Source organism: Plectropomus leopardus, chromosome 15 (assembly GCF_026936395.1).
Source record: "Plectropomus leopardus strain MGB_pleo_1.0 chromosome 15, ASM2693639v1, whole genome shotgun sequence".
NCBI lineage: Eukaryota > Metazoa > Chordata > Actinopteri > Perciformes > Serranidae > Plectropomus > Plectropomus leopardus.
Genome location: NC_142190.1, coordinates 5,121,258 through 5,141,414, shown reverse-complemented (window position 1 = coordinate 5,141,414; position 20,157 = coordinate 5,121,258). Strand labels below are relative to the sequence as shown.

At 37.7% G+C, this 20,157-nt stretch overlaps 2 protein-coding genes across 2 annotated transcripts; one reads left to right on the top strand and one right to left on the bottom strand.

Moving 5' to 3' along the window:
* The first annotated feature begins 1,045 nt into the window (after window positions 1–1,045).
* LOC121952472 (uncharacterized) lies at window positions 1,046–5,186 on the top strand. Its single transcript, XM_042499186.2, has 7 exons — window positions 1,046–1,175; window positions 1,499–1,579; window positions 2,348–3,150; window positions 3,235–3,538; window positions 3,641–3,701; window positions 4,264–4,549; window positions 4,659–5,186. Exons 2-7 carry the CDS (start codon window positions 1,535–1,537, stop codon window positions 4,921–4,923), a joined length of 1,764 nt encoding a protein of 587 aa, XP_042355120.2. The 5' UTR covers window positions 1,046–1,175; window positions 1,499–1,534; the 3' UTR covers window positions 4,924–5,186.
* A 532-nt stretch (window positions 5,187–5,718) lies between these two features.
* Window positions 5,719–19,136, bottom strand: stt3a (STT3 oligosaccharyltransferase complex catalytic subunit A). Its single transcript, XM_042499729.2, has 18 exons — window positions 19,023–19,136; window positions 16,625–16,745; window positions 16,470–16,530; window positions 15,638–15,759; window positions 15,316–15,461; window positions 14,376–14,466; window positions 14,178–14,284; window positions 13,928–14,092; window positions 13,605–13,785; window positions 12,753–12,908; window positions 11,547–11,638; window positions 10,163–10,318; window positions 9,294–9,482; window positions 9,012–9,128; window positions 8,515–8,617; window positions 7,680–7,868; window positions 6,918–7,033; window positions 5,719–6,102 (listed from the first exon to the last, which is right to left on the bottom strand). The coding sequence occupies exons 2-18, from the start codon at window positions 16,710–16,712 to the stop codon at window positions 6,064–6,066; spliced, it is 2,118 nt and encodes a 705-aa protein (XP_042355663.1). The 5' UTR covers window positions 16,713–16,745; window positions 19,023–19,136; the 3' UTR covers window positions 5,719–6,063.
* Window positions 19,137–20,157: the final 1,021 nt, after the last annotated feature.

The window sequence follows — 20,157 nt, the reverse complement described above, 5'->3', positions numbered from 1 at the left end:
TACTATTTTTCCAACTTTAGTTAATATTTTCTTAATTATACAATTTGCATTCTGCACTATCTGCATCATAATTAATGAGAAATCCAGAAAGTTAAAAAAAATCTTTATGGTGCATATGAGTGCATTAAAAGCATCAAAATAGAAGTTGTTCATAAATATTAGAAATAAATAATTCTCCTGGGAAGAATTCAAGGTAAGCCCTCAGTGTCCTCAACTCCTATATGCCCCTGATTATTATTAAGAAATATTGCATCACCAACAAAATAAGAGACATTCATTTAAATTATACATTTGATTTATCACATACTTCATGTGCTCACCAATATCATCTCAATTCAGAAATTATATTGATTTAAAAAAGGAGTTTTTTAATTGTGAATTGAAACCATTTGTCTTTATATATATAGAATTATGCTACACACACAACAATTAAAAATAGAGCTCAGACACAAGAGAAACATTGGACTGAAAGTTAGCAAAACAATAGTCAATAGACAATAGAAATTCATATAGCCCCTTTTTCTTTAAAATTGTTTAATTCATTTCCCCTTGTGTAAAGTTTATTTTTGTCTGTTTGTTTTGTCTTATTTTGTTTAATTTTGTAACTATTTTCAAGATTATTGTATGGATTGAACCTAATACAATATAAAATGATTATTTTCATTAATTATTGTAATTGTCTTTGCACTGATCACTGACCTAAACCGTTCACCTTATAGTGGGGGTGAAAAGTCATTTTTAAACTAATATTTACATTCTCTTTAAGTATGTAATTTCCTTAAAAAACGATTGTTTTTGTTGACTTTCTGACCCTGATTGTGACCTACTTGGTTTGTTTTCACTAACAGAAGCTGTCATGCACGGGGCGTGTAAAGTGGCTTTTTTTTTTTTTTGCATGGACCGGTATTAGAGGAATCCTATTTGGTTTCAAACATTCAAACAGAAGAGAAGAAAAACTTGTGGCAGAAAGAAAGGAGGTAGTCTTCTCCAGATCTCGTTTCCAGTTCCGAGACTTTATTGGTTGTTTCCCTCATCTCGCGATATTTGGGCGACCAATTGTAGTGCAGCAGCGCCAACTTGAATCTGCTATTTTTCCGCAGGGAGGCAGTTTGCTCCAGTTTCTGCTTTGGATGAGACGTCACCTGTTGTAACTCACAATAAAAGACTACAGCAGGGTAAGTTAACGTTTATTCATAACTTTAATATAAACGCAGTTACAGTCAGCGAAATCAACTACATACAGCTAACGTCTCGCTAACATTAACGTTTATCCCTCATGTTCGCGATCGTTAAAAATATTAAAATTTACCATGAAAGCAGAGAAAAGTAGATTTTTCTCAAAGATATAAAAGGAAAATGTGCATATAAAATGCCACTACTTGCTGTGAAATGTTAAAGTTTTGACAGTGTGTGGGATAACCAGCATGCTAATACATGCAAGCTAACATTAATAACACACGTGACTGCATTGTAATGTTGATGTTTTTTCTCCTTTCAGAAAAATCCCTTAATTTAACCTAATTAAGGCTTCACGATGGAAAACGTCGCAGTTCCAAGACGAAACCACACCAATAAGAAAGTAAGTTAACCCTTTGTAACCTGGAGCAACATCACTCGTCTTGTGCTGCTTTTAGTCATTTTTCACAAGTTATCTAAACCTCAGAAATGTAGGAAAAAAGGCAGTGATGAACTTGGTGACGATTGTTTCAAAAATTAGTAGAAAAACATTAAAAATGATTTATTATCATAGTTACATATTTAAAATTCTGTTACAAGACCTCTTCTAGGTCATTTACTTGTTTGTTTGTCTCTTTATCTTTTAGTTTAAACTAATTTTACTTGTATTTTTCACTGAGGTATTGCTTTTTTGAGGGTAATTTCTCTTCATTGGTCATTGCCTTCTTCCCATGTTTTTGAAAGCACCCTTTCTAGTTATTTCCCTTTTTCAAAAAAGGGAAATACTTTTTTTTCTAAACTATTTTTTAAGGTAATTTTCTTGTACAGTGAAAAGTGCGTTAACATCACCAAAAGATCATGTTTTATGTTACAATAAATATATTTGGCAAAATTCACCTTCAATGTCATTTCAGGTTTTTTCCCTTCAATTTTTGCTTCTGTTGAAACTGATCTTAAATTACATTTCTCAGTGGCATTAAAACAAAAAAGTATTCAATCTAACTTTCTTTACGCAGTAGTAACTTTGTTTGACTTCTTGCTAATCTTTCATTGCTCAAAGTAATCAAGTCCTTTTGCTCAGGTGTCTAAAATGTAATTTAAAACTACTAGACGCAGAGTTTCCAGCCCACACTCAGCCTACCTAATGAATTAACTGTTTTAATTGTTTCAGGGAAACAAGGAAAATGCTCAGCCTGCACATGGAAGCAAGTCCTTAACCAAAAGAGACAAAACGACAGTTACTCCCTTCCAACTGACAAACAAAAAAGAGGAAAGCTTGTCAGTAAACTGCCCTCTCAAAGCCAAGGCACCAACAAAGTCAACATCTGAAACCCTAAAGAAGGTTAAGACTTCGCAGAAAGACGGGAAAATAGCTGCTACTGACGTCAAACAACGTCAAACGCACAGCCAAGCCTTCCTCACCCAACAGGCTGCGAGGATTCAAAAAATAGTTGCAGAAGCTCCAAAGCCACAGGCTGCTTTGCCATCATCAAAATCCGCTCCGGGCATGTACAAAGGCAAGATTGTCCAGTCAAAAATCGGATCCATCTGGAAGTCAACTTCCTCCCTGGGTGCGGCAGATCCCAAGCCATCAGCACCCAAAACAGAAGGCCAGAGGGGCGGAAATGTGACAAAACACAGGTCCAAATCTGTTGTCGACTTAACTAGGCATGTAGCACAAAAACCTGTGCCAACAAGGTCAAAGTCAGTGTCGGATAGATCTGCTCAGGTGTCCAAGCCTGCTGTCACCAGCCGCCCTCCTGCTGGGTTCCACTCTGCTCGCCCTGCCGCCAGAACCCTCCCAGCAACACAAGCCAGTACCACCTCCAGAAACACTAAAGTTGCTCCCATCAAGAGAAGCGAGACGCAAAACTCAAAACCAAAGGTTACAGCGACAGACAAGAAGGTCAACAAACCTGTGTCAAGTGCTCAGAGTCAGTACAGATTCACAGTGGAGACTGCAGAGGAAAGAAGGTAACACTTTTTCCACATACATGTGTTTGCCTCCGTGTTAATGTGCATCTAAAGCTCAAATCTGTTTTTGTGTTCCCTCTGCAGAGCGAAACTGGCCGAGTGGCTAGCCTCCAAGGGCAAGACGTTCAAGAGACCAGCCATGACAACAGCAGAACCGCCTAAAACCAAAGTCTCTGCAAAACCTGACACTGATCTCAAACCCCAGTCTCACACTGAGCCTCAGCCGGCTGCACCGTGCAACCCTGAACCCGAACCCAGACTGGAAGCACACGAGCCAGAACCTGCAACTACACACAGCCACACTCCAGTACTCATGAACACCACTCTGGACCTGCTCGAAAACTCTGATGCAGATCCGCCTGTTGAACCACAGGACAGCGTGGATGATGTAAGCACACAGGCAGGGTTTCTGTTACTGTTTAAACTGGATTTAGGTGTTCCCTTCCACAACGAAAAACCATGTGTTTTTTTCTTTGTTTCATCGTCACAGATTGTTGTGAACCTGTGTGAAGCTCTGGAGGCCATGGAGACGCCCTCTAGATGCGACGATGGTAAGTTCACCAGCGGCTGTCGACGTCGATTTAAAAGAAGAGTGGAAGAGTGTTGCATTTGGGAAATTTAGTTAGTTAGTTCTTAAAAATAAGTGATGTACCCAGTAGTGATGGGCGTCAGTATTTGCTCCCACATATATATATATATATATTGTGTGTGTGTGTGTGTGTGTGTGTGTGTGTGTGTGTGTGTAAAACAGCATCAAAATAGAGCTTGTTTATCAAAAAAAGTCCCAGTGGAGGATCCCAGACAAAGGTCCTAGCTAATGTCCTAAAATCCTACAAATGATTTCAGATTAAATGATTCAAACTGTGCAGTGCAGAAAAGTAGGATAAATCTACCCCGCACATGCATTTTGATGAGGTGTTCATTTTGGGCCCTATTTTTCCTCATTCCTCATTTTTGCTCAATAATAATTTAATAATTTAAAGTATTGGAGTGTGGAAAATACTTAAAGTGCTCACCCTCACTACTTTGGTCACTGGCATTTCTGTTCTAAAGATGAATAATACCAGATAATTCTTATAAAAACACTTCTGTCATTTTTGTTTCCATTCAAAGTTTTCCAGGTGACAGATTTGTGCAATAATGTTGAAATGGTGCACAAGAAACCAAAGGATGAATGTAAAGACGAGGAGCCGAAGAGGGAAACACCTGAGGATGTCAGCGAGCAGCCGAAGGTCGAACAAGTGAAGGACAAAGCAGAAGAAAGTGATGACCAGAGAGTGGAGACGGATGATGAAGAAGTGGAAAGTGATGATGATGTGGGTGTCATAGAGACCACGCCACAGATGGAGAACGCCTCAGTGATAAAGTACAGCGTGAAGACCACTCCGTACCTGCAGAGGTGAGTCCATCACGTTTTCTTCTTTAACCTTGAATAAAAAAGCAACAACATAATTCTTTACTTCTGACACATGTAATACATTTGTTTCCTTCAAATATCCTTCGTTTAGTGTGAAGAAGACAATCGCAGATGAGGTCGGCACAAGTTCATCCAGGAGAAAGAGCAACATCAAAGACCTGAAGTTTCTGACCCCGGTGCGCCGTTCATGCCGCATCCAGCGCAAATCCGCCCGCCTGCCGACGATGCTGGTGGATCACGATCCCTGCGTGTCGTCACTGGCTGAGCTGGTGAAGCTGGACGACGATCCCAACGCCTACATCTACAGGAAAAACGAGGCACTCATGGAAGATCTGCCAGACCAGACCAGCCTGTGAGAGCTCTGTAAATATGTGCTGTTTAAAAAAAAAAAATTAAGAATGGGACTGGAGCTAACAGACACTTTATACCGATACTTTTAACTGGTTTTATTAAGCTGAATGTGTCTGAATAAAGACTTTTTATTGTTTTATTGTATTGGAAAGTTAACATTATTCTCGTCTTTTTATCAGACTTTCTTCTAACGCTATTGTTCATTTTAATATGAAGTTCACATGTATTGCAAATGCACTACAATAAAAGAACACTGCCTTATCTTAAAGTTGTGCTGTGATACAAGATTTCTGAAAAAATACTGAATGCATCTTTATCATTCAAATCTGGCCCCAATAGGGTACCGGTTGGCCCCCCATTTTTCTAATTCACAATAAAATAAAGATTCACACTGGGAATTGTTTTTGTACTGTTCCAACTAAACCCCTAATGCCCTAAAATCCTACATACAGTACAATTTTGTTTTGTCAAAACCATAGGTCGCCTCTTTTTTTGCAGCAGGTCTTGCTATTTTTTCAGATTCTTTTTGCTTTGTCTTGTTTTTCTTCTTTTGCTGACGCATCTAAGGACGTCTATAGATGAAAAACAGCCTCCTGACTATTTATGGCATTTCTATACTTTGTGTACTTATTAATTTGCACTGTCCCTTTTTAAATAAACTAAACCTAAAACCTAAAAGAGCAGCACGAGGCTCCACAGCCGCAGGTTGCTGACTTCTGGTTTAGAGCAACTTCACAAAGTTCCCACCTCAGTTGGCTCGGTTTGTTTTGTGCATGTAAGACAGAAAAGACAAACCACTATTTCATCACGTTTAACCCCACTTTAATTGACCACATAGTAAAAACCCAAAGCGCTCTTGAATGAACACTGCTTTCTCTTTTGACCGTTTCGTGGCAAATTACGCCTCCTGACATCAGACTGGACGTTTTCACACCAGCTCCCTCTGATCCCAGATGAGACATTTCATTGTGACAAAATTAAAAAAAAATGAAAATCATTCACAAAAAAACCTAAATCTCTTTGATGCATTTTCCCCACCAAACAAAAAGTATAAAAAGTACTCTTTTCCCGCTCATCTGCAGATCACAGGGGAAGGCGTTCAGTGCTGTGTGCTAAAAGGCTGTTTTCAGCGCATCCTGTAGGTTTTATGTCCTTGAGAGACCCCGGTTGTCCAGATCTTTGACCTAAAATATGGAACACAAGACTATGTTAGGAAGGACTAAAAGTTAACCTGAAAGCTACAAATATTTTTAGTAATTTTTGCTGAAACTCTCTATATTCTGAAAGGAGTACATGAGAATAAAAAATAGAAAATCTCCTCTTCCTACTGCTTCTAAACGGCATTTGCCAGAATATACCTTTGATCACCAAACAACCAATCACATCTGAGGACTCTCTTTCTCTAAATAGGGCTCCTACAGCTTAAGACAAATTAAATTTAATACTTTTTAAGCTTTTTTGCCACTCAAGATGGAACAAATTTCATAAATATCATTAATAAAAGTTCTTTAATTTAAAAAAGTATAAGCCAGCATCATCATCATCCGGTCTAAATTAAACTTCCTCCAGCAACATTTTCTTTTATTAATACATAATCTTATCTTTAATATCTTATTTCATCCACTTATAGATTAGCTCCTTGGCCTATAAGGCATCAAAAGCACAGTAATATTGTCATCACAATTTCCTACAGCCCTGGTGATGTCATTTTATGTCTTCTTTTGTCTTATTAATAGTTCAATACTCAAAAGATATTCAATTTACTGTAATGTAAGACGAAGAAAAGTATCAAATTCTTTCATGGAAACTGTATAAAAGTTTGTTGATTAGCCGTCAACTAACTCTGCTAACTCTAGCTCTGTTTCCAAGTTTAGGTTGTAAATAAAGGTTTAAATTTACTCTTGTGTTGGTCTACTTTTTCATGTCTACATCACTACAGTAAACCACTTTGGGGTCCCCACAGATGCGGTGTCAAAGGAGGAGAAGTTAGTCGTCTTACCTTGTATATCCTAACCAGCCAGTGCTCTGTCGTGTAGGCCTCCTCCAACACATCCAGCTCAAAGTCTTTGTTTCCAATCTCAGCGTTCCTCACTCTGTCGTAACCAGGTGGGCGCTCTGCGGAGAGGATCAGCAACATTATCAGAATGACAGTAAAAAAGGATGTCATTTATATTAATCATGTAACTTAATCATGTAAGTTACAAAAATCAATATAATAAATAAAAATAATATATAAATTTAAAAAAGAAAACAAACCGAAATAAAACAGTATGTTAGATAAAGCTAGAAAGCACGACCAAACATGCTGATTTCTGCTGATATACAAACCAATACATTTTTTTTTAAATTGCAAAACATCAAACCGAAGTTCATGTAGATTTCTTATTTTGTGCAATACATGAATATTGCATACACTGAAAAGCATTGTATTTCATGTCTCCATCTGCTGGTGGGCTTTCATGATAACAGTGTGCATAATATGATAATTTTAATACAGAAGAAACTTGAAGATCACAAAAATTAGGTGGAAAATAGGTGGATATCAGCCAAATGAGTTGTTATATATCCCTAATTTAAGCATTACTCTTATTTGTCTGTCTATGTTTAAGAGTATCATATAAATGAAGGTGCTGCATCACTAATAATCCTTAACTGAACTATTCTTTAAGTGCTTACAATCACAATGAGCCTCTGATATCAAAATATATAGGAGATGATGCATGATGGGAAAAAGACCCCAAAAGGCTGCAGAGTTACTCACTGGCCTCTGTGTAGACCTGGCCGAAGCGGTAGTAGCACATTTTGTACATGAGGCAGTTGAGCAGGACAGGCGAGCCCTCGCGGTCCACTCTGAACTCTCCGGTGGGAGTGTAGTAGTCGTGCTCCTTGATGTGTTTGCCGGTGTCCGTGCTTCCTCCGATACGGACCATCCACAGAAACTTGTTGATGTCTGACGGCAGACAGAGAGAGATCATGCCTTTAAATATTTCTTTTTGTTTCTCTGTGACGTTCATCACTAACTTTAAATGATAAAACAGTCATTTCAGCGAGTACAGAGCCAGCATATTTTTACATCTAACTGGGTAAATTAAGGGGTTTATTTCAACCAAACCAGAGTTTGTGATTGTTAGAGCAGTGAAAACATGAACCAAAACAGCTTTTGTGAGTATTTTTTTTCTTTTGACTTTAAATGAAATGTATTTTATGATGATAAATTTACTGTTATTTTAAGTGAAGTCTGGTGGGATTGGCTAAAGTGATTTCGAAGCTGTTTCTGGTTAAACAAAAATAATCTTACTTCTGTCTCTGCAGTGATCCTTTCAATAAATTGTCAGACACTTCAAACAGTAATCTGAACCTGTCATTGGCAAAATCAAAGCACCTTTAGCGGACGTAAATAACAGTGCGAACATGCCTTTAGTGGTTACATTGCAGCCTTTTTGACGGCTGCTGTCTGCAGCAGTCTTTTTCAAAAGCTGTTTACATGAATCATTTAGACACAAACATGGAAAAATAGCGTCACAGTTTAAAAATACAAACTTTAACTAAAGCCACAGTGTAGAGAGTTCTGTAGTGACTGATCTAATGATACGTACCATCTGAGGAATAGCCCGTCAGTCCTCCAAAGATCACCAGGACATAACTGACGTCCAGCTCCCTCATAATCTCGTAGGCCCTCTCCTCCGTGGACGCCATCGCCTACAGAACAAACAACAGCCCAGTCAACACCGCAGCCTTTTATAATAGGGGTCAACTGACATTGTTTTTTCAGGGACGATACCAATTATTAGTAGTTAATGAGACTGATAACCAATATTTGGAACCAATATGCATTTACTGTAAAAATAAAAATCTTTCTGTCAAAATTTAGAATCTGGAAAGTAACAAACTCCAACACAAAACTTTGTTGAAATGCCTTTAGCAAAAGATTTGATAAAAATAGCACACTTTTTAATTAATTCATTTTATCGGCGATCATTAAAATAAAATGCCGATACAGATAATTTGCAAAAATTTCAAATATCGACCCCGATTATTGGCCAGGCTGATAATCTGTCAGCCTCGACTTTACCCTGCAGGTTACTGAGCTCACCTGTCCGACTCGGGAGATGTGTGTGTTGTTCCACGTGTTGTTGTCCACTAGAATGGTTCGATTAGCCATGGCAGTTATCTGATAGCCGTAATCCCACCACGACATGACTTTGGCATCCTGCACACACAAAATAAAGGTCATATCATTGAGTAGAGGCCATTGCATCTAATGGCAATGATTTGTGCTAAACTCAATACATCTACAATTTCAATAATCCAATCAATCCAATCAATTTGAGAATTTATTACTGATTTTACTCGTATTTCTTAAGGTATGTCTGACCTCAGGAGTGTTGTGGCGGAGCCAGTAGTACGCCTCTCTGAAGTCATCGAAGATGATGCGACTGCCATCACCTCCACGAGCAGACAAGACAATTGAGGGAGAGGAGTAGGCTTCGCTGGTCACCCAGGTGGAGTGGAAGGTGTACGTGATGAGGAAGAAGGCCATGACCAGAATCATCCCACTGGCAACCTGGAAGGAGAAAATGCAACACAGGATGTCATCAAGTTTTACCTTTCTGTCTGTGTGCTTTTATTTTGAATACTGAAATAAACACTGGCGTGTCCAGACTTCTGCTGCGGGCACACGCGTCGGCATAGCTTTAATTTACCATTCTTGTTGCGACTACCCATACCGACTTTAAATACTGACATTGCAGTGTCTTACATTCATGTTTATGGTTTAAATAATAATAATAATAATGCCAATAACTTCATTTATATAGCACCTTTAAAAGCACAGTTTACAAAGTGTTTTGACAATCAAAGCGAAGCAGAGGCAATAAACCCCAGAGCTGATCAAACAAAAGTCAAAAATGCAGAACAACAGCCAGACGAGAGAAGATTAGAGGCAGAAACGTGTCAAAAAATACAGTAAAAAATAAAGGTAGTAAACACAGAACATTAATAATAATGATAATAATAAGCAGGATCAAGACAGAATAAAAAGATTGAATAAAAAAGTTAAAAGATCAATGAAAAACAAACTAAAGGCCTTAAATAGACCTAACCAATCACAACATCACCACACAAATGGAAAATTAAGCTTCCATATTTTGTTAAATACATTTTTCCTCCAAAAGTAACTAGTACAGAGCCGCCACCCTCTAACGGCTATAACAGCACCATGAAGCTGTCGCTCGGGCCTCCTACCTCATTTTTGATGGGGTAGGTGGAGTCCTGCTGCTTCTTGTTCTTCTTGTCTGGTCGGCTGACATCCAGATTCTTCATGTAGGTGGTTAGCACCTGCGACACGCCGATGCCTGACAGGATGCACATGACTGGAGCCAGAACCAACATCAGACGCACCTGAGGGAGCAACAAACACGCAGGGCATTAATCCATGTCGAGTATAAAAATATCAATATAATAACGTTTCTAAACATGTTTTTAAATTTACTTCAGTGATGTTTAAAGCCGTGAGTGGACCTTCTTCTGGTGACACTGTTGAAAGGTCACAAACCTCTAACCATGTATCTTGGCTTTGTTTATTGTACAGTTTTGGATAAATGTTCATTTTGTTATTAACCAAATCCTGGGCTATGATATAAGTTGATCATGTTTAGTTCTGCATTTTGGTAATATGACAGGAGGCACTGTGTTAAGAGAAGACAGATATCTCCTGAAAATCCTTTTGGCAGCTTGTAAAAAAAGCCATCACAGAGAGGTACGAGGCTGAACCACTAACACCAGATGAACGGCTGACAGCTGTGAGTGAAATACATGATATGGAACCGTCACTTCACAGAATAAGAGCTCAAGAAACGCAGTGTCGAGATAAATAGGAGAAAAGTTTACACGTCAACGACAACATGAGAGACTGAACCACTGAATTTGTCACAGGGACGAATATTTTTTGGTGAGAAATGGCAATCCAGATCCTTTTCCTTCCTCTTTGTTTGTAATCTGTTTTGTATTGTATTTTTTCTTCTCTGTCCTTTTATAACATTTTTGTAAAAAAAAAAAAAAAAAACTACCATCGTCCCCACCCAGAGATAGGATTTACAAATTTTGAAGTCAATGCGGTGAAAGCTGGCAGAGAAATTGGATCAGAAAAACAGCAAAAAATTGAGGAAAATGATTTTTCAATTTAAAATGGCGGACTTCCTGTTGGGTTTCGAGTATGACGCCAAGAGACTTTTTTGTTTGTCTTGTGATGCTCCATACAGCTCCAGATTTTTGTATGACTAAGTGAATTGTACCGCAGGGGCTCCTTTGTTGAAGTCTGTTTGGGGGCGCATTTTTTAAACCCAAACATAAAAACCCATAAAATATCACATTTTTCACCAGTCCTGATGTGTGTGCAAAATTTGGTGACTTTTTAAGCCTGTTTAGGCACGCAGAAATGTGACTCATTTGTTCAAAAAATAAGAATAAGAATCCCTTCGGTTTCAATAAGGTCGTCGCACCCTTCGGTGCTCGGGCCCTAATAAAGTATTAAAAAAAAAAAGAAATATCAAGAACCCAGAAAGCAAACAAACCAAAAGCTCTCAGAGAGTTTCTTTCACACGTACAGGTGGTTCAATACAGGACGTACCATGACAGCTGAGAAGTACATGCTGGTGACTCCATACATGATGATGAAGATCCTGGCGTCCGACAGGTTGTTAAAACAGTAGTAAAGACCGACTGTAAGAGAGGGACGAAAACTGTCAGTAAAATTCAAAAGCACTCAAAGTGTGTGTGAAACCTTTTTATCAATATAATTTGTGCCTAAAATGTCACCTGAAGGTATAAAAGGATAAGCACACACGTACTGACCATTAATTAAAAAAAAACTAAAATCTCAAACTTTAAAACCATAATTTACTCATTTGAAACAACTTTACAAATCTAGTGTCAGCATTTTGCAGGATAATGAAACATCCTGGCACTACTGACTATTCACTGGCGTTTCCCAGCCAGTAAATAGTCAGCAGTGGCTGTTCTCCTCTCAGTTTTAGTCAAGTACTTTTCAAGGACCAAGTAAAAAAGTGTCTGATTTTCAAGGTATTCTACTATCTAAATTTCTGAGTGCCAAACTCAAGGATTTAAAGCACCTCAAGCACCTTGTACAAACCCTGCAAATAACATAAATATACACATCAGAAGCAATAAAGTGCTGCGTACATTTCTATCAGTTAATGGACTTTTATTCCTGATCCTGATGATGCACTGGTGATGCAGAATGACAGCTGCAAAAATTGTTCAATCAGTGACTTATGTGTCAGTCTGTATAACTTCACGTTTACTCCTCTTAGGTAATTTGTAAAAAGAGTACTCAGGAAAGCGCTATATAAGTCCTATCAATCATTATTATCAAGTTAAGTGTGAACAGAAACTGGACAAGAACTAAAATGCAAATATGTAATTTTTTTTTTACCTTTGTCTGACCAAATGAAGCACACATCGTAGGATGGCAAAGATATATGCTTCATTTTAGGGATAATAAAAATGAATCAACAATCAATTAATCCGTCGTTAACAATCTAATCAAACGGGACATTTAATCGTAGGCTATGCAGTGCCATCAAAGTATATGCAACATATTGCTTTGAACTTTGATAGAGGAAAAATGGATTTGGTTTTGCTAGAAATAAGCAAAAATGTTTTGTATTGAAAAAAAAAAAAGATTAATCTATTGTTAATTTTACCACGAATCGATTAAAGAAACAATTTGCAACCCTGCTTCATTTGCATGAAAGATGCAATAAGAGTATAAATCCCTTGTTACTGCGTGTGTTTCCGCTGAGTGTGCACTAACCCGGGAACATGAAGACCAGCAGCTGGAGGTCAAAGTAGTATGAGGACCAGGTTGTGGGCTGATGCTCAGACACGGAGGCGATGATGGGAATGTTGTTCTTGGCGTAGGAGGGATCCAGCAGGGAGTAGAACCGACCCGTCCATGGAGAGATCTTACCTGAAGGAGAGATACTTTTGTTCAGTTGTGTATTAAAGCAAAAGAACTTAAAATCTGTTTCTCATAAAAAGAAATGAGAAGAAAGTTTAAAATATTTTTTCTTCCGCTACATTGTCTTTTCCCAATGCATCTACTTGTGCATCTTGCACCATCACAACACATTTTCATGGAGAAAGTTTAAAACTTTTCAAGGACCTGTATCTTTTTTTGTTTTTTGCCAAAATTACTCAATGTTTTCTTTTTGAATACATGACATTTAAACTCTATTTAAACATAATTTCAGCTAGCCGGCACATGAGGGGCAAGCTGGAACAAAACGTTACAGGTCACAAATATTAGAAAACAGTTACAGAAAATAAATTTACTGTTACGTTACATGTTACATGGAATATTATCCACTCAAGTTTACGGGGACAATTTCATTAGACAAAAAAATTCATGACTTTTCAAAAACTTTCAATGACTTTGACTAATTCCTTGGCTTTTCCAGGCCTTGAAAATGTAATTACGGAATTCCATGACTTTTCCAGGTTTTCCACGACCGTGGCAACCTTGATCTTGTTGACCCTCTTACCTAATTTCATAACTTTTCCAAAACTTTCAATGACTGACTAATTCCATGGCTTTTCCAGGCCTTGAAAATGTAATCATGGAATTCCACGACCGTGGTAACTTTGATTTTGTCGAGCCTCTTACCAGTCAGCATGAGAACGGCGCCCACAGACAGCAGGATGAAGCCCACCAGGGAGATGACGCTCTTGAACAGCACCTCAAACTGCTGGGCGTTGAGTTTGCTGCGCAGGTAATCCACAAAGGCGTGAATCTGGCACAAGCCAAACATACCGAAGGCTGCCATGTGCTCTGATGACTGCACCGGCTGGTACACGAGAGAGGAGAGAGATACAGGGACGTTTAACTGCGTGCCACAAAACAAAAAACCTCTTTTCCCTGAAACATGACACTGACTTTTGTATTGCTGAAGGACGAGCGGAGTCACTCATGTAAAATTTTTCCCGTACCTGAAAACCAACAAAAGAGATTTGCATGGAGAGGATGGTGCCCAGGCAGTAGACTGTGCAGTACGCCACGTAGATGCGGTGAGAGAATCGACCTGTGAGCATCAGAACCAGGACGTGGAGGGGGATAAGGTTGATCAGGAACACGTAACCACCCCAGGAGGAAACCTGAAAACACACAAACACATCATCAGGACCTCTGCAAAGTCTGAATAGATTTAATAAAACATATGCATTTGTTAGTTCTCCTCACCATGTAGAAGTAGGCCAGTGCGCACATGGATGACCAGTACACGGACCCTGTTTTGACAGCCTTGATCCACATGAAATAGGTCAACAGCATGCAGAATATGGCAATACCTGAGTAGGATAACACAAAGGGATTTTATTTCTCATCTTTTGGTGCCGTTTCATTTAAAATTTCTTAGTAATGTGCACATCAGGTGTGTACCTTCATTATCATAGGAGCCAGCCACAGAACGAGAAATGTAACCAGGCACCACTGCAATCATGGCAGCAGCCAGGAGACCAGCGCCTGCATCCTACAGGGACAAAAGTCATTTTAGGATGTATATTATCACAACAATAGCATACTGAACTCATTCACCTTGATTTTTGTCTCTTTTTATCTGCCCTTTTATTTCTATAAAGCATTCTGAAAATCTGTACTACGTCTATAAAGGTTATTATTTTATGTATTATTACTAATAGGATTCTAAAGGGACGATTCACTTTGATCCGTTTACTTGTCACAACGAGGACTTAACCTGTGAAATCAGACCTATATTTTATTTATTTGGGTTTAAGACACCAAATTTAAATAAATAAATACATAAACAAAAAGATGTGAGCATAAAGGGCCTTCAGTTTTTTTAATAAAATCAAGGAAATTAAGGTATTAAAATATTTTAAATTACCATAAATTTGCTGTAGCTATTAAGTCATAACAACAGTATAAGTCATAACAAATGTATGTAGTATTAATATATGTTCTTTAATAATAACTGCAATATATTGGACATCTGAGATTCATTTTCCAAAGAATACGAAAAATAAATCTTGTGCGATTTCCACTACAGTTTTAATCAGAAAATATTACAAATAAGGAGGATTCTTTGTTTTTTAATCTACATGCAGGTGATGAGATTACACATCACTTTAAGAAGTTCTCTTTTCTCTCTAGAAAAATTTACATTGTATTCTAGAAAAAATTACACTATATTTTTTACAGTCTTAAAAAGCATTAAATGCGACTTTAGAGTTACATTAAGGGAACTGCAGGATCCAGTGTTTTTGGAGCTTAGCGCATACTCGTAACAAATCATGATTTCCTGCTGCTTTGTTTATAAAATCAAAGAACAGTTTGCTGTGTACGTTTTGCTTTTTTCTACCTTTAGCTCTTTGGTGAAGTGGTATGTGACTATGGCGGTGAAGGAGGAGAACAGAGGAGCCAGGAAGACGCAGACATTACGGATGTCTATGGTGATGTGGAAGAAATGTAAGACGTGGTACAGGACGGCAGAGGTGATCATCAGTCCTGGTGAGAGAGAAGAGAGGGAGATCAGCAGTGCTCAATTTAGTGTTGCATTAATGCCAATAAAGGCAGACTGTATTCATGAATCTCTTCTGAACCTTGAACATTTGATCTGCTCTACTTTTGATATCAAACATTCATCTGCTTCCACTGCTCTCGTATATTTTTACGACTCCTACCTGGATAAATGGTTCCACCGATGATCCTCCCCAGAGGATACCATGCTCTGTCATCAAACCAGTTGTGAAACTTATAAAATCCTTCTTCTGCCAGGAAGCGGGTGGTACGGTAGTTAAAGTACCTGAAGGTGAGATGAAGGTTTGACATATTTTAAGATCTAGAAATCTATAAGCAACTGGAAATAACTAAGGATGCACCATATGGATTTTTTTCGCTGACACGGATAACCATTATTTACTACTTCACATAGCCGATACCATTACAATAACCGATAATTTCACGTTTTTGTACGTCAAAAATAAGTTTATAACCTGCGGTTTATGCACAAGAAAGGCTAAGATGTGGTGAGAAAATACATAATATATCAGCGAATTGGCTTAATCTCTATTCAAAAATATGCAAGGCGATGAGCAACTTCACAACAAAAACTGCTCCAAACTAGTGAGAAATTCATATAAAGTAACAAGAAAATAACCTGAAAATTAGCAACAGAAGAGAAAGGAAAATGTTTTTTAAAAAGGCTTGGGAAGTGCTAAAATTAAAATAATTTAATATATAATTTTCTCTCTCTTTTTTCTATTGTTTTAGTTATTTATTTATTTGTTTAATTATTATTATTTTGATTTAGTTATTTTTTAAACCATTTTTTAGTTCATTTTCTTGTCAATTTGAGGGACATCTCTTGCCAAGTTGTTTTTTTCCTATATTTTTGAAAGCAATAAATTTGCTCATGTTTCAAAGGTTTAAATGCTTGTGAAAGGCGTCTGAACGCAGCACAAGAAAAACGACATTTATCCAGGTTTCAAAGGGTGAAAAAGACGAAGCACTTACGGATCAAACTCATGGATGACACTTTCAAACCTCAAGACGGAAAAGAGTCTGGTGGAGAATGCTGCAGAGAGGAAAAAGCACATTTATCAGTGTGTTCACATTTGCATTTTTAGTATCAGACTATGCTCTTGTGTATAAGGAAGCAGAGGACTCACAGAGGATAGCAGCCATAGACAGGATGAGCAGCTTCAGCAGCGTGTCCTGTTTCTCATAGGACAAACGGAGGAAGCCCAACTTGGTCATTTTGGCGAGGTTAGGGACAGCTCACCGTACTACCTGATGGGAGGAAAACAAGCGATGAATTACTCTGAATGTATGACCCGGAGGTACGACTGTGGAGAAAAGCCAAACGTTGCCTTATATAAGCTGAAATTTTAGCAATATTTTCTGCAAAAAAAGAGCATTTTCAATGCCAGGATATATCCCGCCCACTCCATGATGTGCTCGTCAGTCTCAGGAGCACATTTAGCGACAGACTGATCCCCCCGAAATGCACCAGAGTGTCACAGGAAGTCATTCCTGCCTGTGGCCATCAGACTTCATAACAGAGCGTCTGACACTCTGAGTGAACAGACTGCCACATGGACTTCATACACACATCTACAATTAAAATTCCATAATTTATTTATTATACTTCAAATGTGCAATAGGGTTTTACAGGTGCCATAATTCTGTATGTCCCTGTTTTAACTGCAATATTTGGTGCAATATTTAACCCACAACAATCCTCTGTGCAATTATTCAAATGTGCAATATTTGTCCAAATCTTGATTGTAGGCTATATTTAACATGGTACACATTATTTACATGACATATTTTCTTATTGTTATTCCTGCTTATGTATATCTCTGTTGTTCACTGGCCATACCGATACTGATTAAGTTAATGAGCCCGATAACACATATTTTAAACCAATATGCATTTACAATAAAAATAAAAATCTTTCTGTCAATATTTAGATATTTGGAATACAACAAACTCCAACACAAAACTTTGTTTAAATGTCTTTGTCTTTAAATGTTTAATTAAAACTGAACCTTTCAACATCATATACAGCAAGTATTTTTTATACATATCTTGATAGCGATATTATGTCTTTATATTACCCAGCGCTACTGGCCAGAATTCCCTCCTTAATGGGACTATTTCTGGTTAAATAAGGGTTAAATAAAAATAAACGTTTTTTTATTTGCTTGTATTTATTCATTCATAACTGATGTACATTTAACATGATTAAAATACTTCTGAGACATTAGTACAGTAAATATCAGGTACTTTGTTACTTTTAGTCAAGTAATATTCTAATAGGTGACTTCAACTTCTACCAGAGTAATTTTCTGGTAAAATATTTGCACTTTTACTAAGTATTTCAGGTACTTCATCCTCCTCTCAGATACTCATAAAACCAAAGTCCTCCAGCTGCAGAGAGTCGGCCTCCATGTCCAGCTCAATCAGACAAGGTTAATTCATTTCAAAAAATAAAATAAAATTGGCTTGCACTTCTACTTTCATTATTGCAGTATATTTCATATAATTAAAATACTTCTGAAATTTAAGTGCAGTGAATATTACATACTTTATGATCTAATAAGTGAACTTCTACCAGAATAATTTTCTGGTAAAATATTTGCACTTTTACTAAGTATTTTAGGTACTTCATCCTCCCCTCAGGTACTCATAAAACTAAAGTCCTCCAGCTGCGGAGTCAACCATGTCCAGCCCAACCAGATAAGGTTAAATAAATTAGAAAATAAATAAAATTTGCCTGCACTTATACTTTCATTACTGCAGTACATAAACTAATCAAAATATTTCTGATACTGAAGTGCAGTAAATATTAGATGCCTTAAGTAAAATTCTAATAGGTGACTTCAACTTCTACCAGAGTAATTTTCTGGTAAAATATGTGTACTTTTACTAAAGTATTTCAGGTACTTTATACTCATAAAACCAAAGTCCTCCAGCTGCAGAAAGACAGCCTCCATGTCCAGCCCAACCAGATAAGGCCACGCACTAAGATGTGGCGTCAGGAACCAGGAAGCACACACTCTGGAAAACTTCTGCAGGGATTTGAGCTTCTGATTTTCACATTTTCTAAGTTTTTGCAAAGTGGAAACACAAATCCTGAAGCTCAACAGAGCTCTAATAAACGCTGAGTTTACAGGTAGCACTGTGAGAGCTAGCATGACAGTTAACCAGCATTTCCAGTGTCACACAGCAAGGATATGAACAGCAGCTCATTCATGTTTACTAACGCGCATTATGTGCACATTCCTGAATGAATGTAAACATTATTATCACTAAAAAGCATCTTATAGCTGGCGAGCACCAGGCCGGCTGCTGTTGATGCTTCTCCAGCTAGTTTAATGTGAGTTAGCAGGCGATGCTAACGTGCTAGCTGCTGTTTAATAAACCTCCTTGCCGCGCGCCCTGTTTTCCTCTTAATCTACAGATATCGGCGTCACATTCACATAAAGCAGCAGGACAACAGCCTAAAATGAAAACTGGTGCTCCTAAAAGAGCATTTAATATTAAATGTTCAGTAAGACTCACCCGCTCCGTTCCTGTTACTCATACACTATTCACACACAACCTTCGCCGTACGCTAGTCCCGCCCCCACCACGCCATGCTGCGCGTTTATTGGCTTAGCGTCAGTCAACTGAAATCCAACACGCATCTGATTGGTTCGTAGGCTGTCATTCAAATTTGGTTTCCTACCTTGCCGCTGTAGTGTAGTGACGTGTCCTTAGTGAGGAGGAGAGGCCACCTGGTGGTGAAAAACTGTCAGGACAACATATTAATTTTTAACAATTATATGATAATGTACAGTTGGTTCAATGATTAAAACCAGTCTTTCCGATTGATTATTTTTCTCTGCAGCTATGGATGACGTCAGGGGCCAAAGTGTCAGTCTTCACCTGCAAAATGTCACTCACATTAACACATACTGACCAGGATGAGACCCAACATGACCAAAAAGAGGCAAAAAAGACCAAAGAGATGTGAAGGAACTGCAGAAAGACACACGATTACTACATAAAGGGAAAAACAACCAAAAAGAGACACAAAATTACAAAAAGAATTGGGAAAACAACTAAAAGAGATGTAGTAGGACTTCATAGAAACACAAAACGATGAGGGATGGGATGAAATGAGCTCAAAGTGACATAAAATGATTATAAGACATAACAGAAAAATCGAAGAGATAAGCGATTACAAAGAGATTCATAATGACAAAAAAAGGCCTAAAAATAAAAAAAATAATAAATAAATGAACAAACGATGTTGAAAATGTGGTTAAAAATGTAAGAATTCTCTAACATACTTTAAAATCTGCAATTATGCTAATAATTATCACAGCTCTTCCCAGCCTTTTTTTTTCTTTTTTCCAACCTTTTTTTTCAAAAAAATAATTTTCTAAATCTTATTTCTTGTAATCTGTGGAGCATTTCAGTAAAGGAATATTATCTGAAATTTAATTAGAAAACACACACACACAAAGTAAAAAACCACGAAGAAATTACCTCCAAAAAAAGCTTAAAAATTATAGTCATTTTGTACATAATTTTATTTTATTTTTTTTATCTACGAATTTCTTGCAGTTTGTGGAACATTTCTTACCAAGTTGCTCGTTGCCTTTTTTTTTTTGCATGTTTTTGAAAGAATTTACTCAGGTTTCGATGTTTG

What these genes read in the sequence shown, in the direction of transcription:
- stt3a (XM_042499729.2), bottom strand. Translation starts at nt 16,712, where the DNA reads ATGACCAAGTTGGGCTTCCTCCGTTTGTCCTATGAGAAACAGGACACG. An exon ending in GTCTATGGCTGCTATCCTCT is followed by an intron (nt 16,531 to 16,624) that starts GTGAGTCCTCTG and finishes TCCTCTCTGCAG; the next exon opens with CATTCTCCACCAGACTCTTT. An exon ending in CGCCGTTCTCATGCTGACTG is followed by an intron (nt 12,909 to 13,604) that starts GTAAGAGGCTCG and finishes TCTCTCCTTCAG; the next exon opens with GTAAGATCTCTCCATGGACG.
- LOC121952472 (XM_042499186.2), top strand. Translation starts at nt 1,535, where the DNA reads ATGGAAAACGTCGCAGTTCCAAGACGAAACCACACCAATAAGAAA. An exon ending in GAGACTGCAGAGGAAAGAAG is followed by an intron (nt 3,151 to 3,234) that starts GTAACACTTTTT and finishes TTCCCTCTGCAG; the next exon opens with AGCGAAACTGGCCGAGTGGC. An exon ending in ACCACTCCGTACCTGCAGAG is followed by an intron (nt 4,550 to 4,658) that starts GTGAGTCCATCA and finishes TCCTTCGTTTAG; the next exon opens with TGTGAAGAAGACAATCGCAG.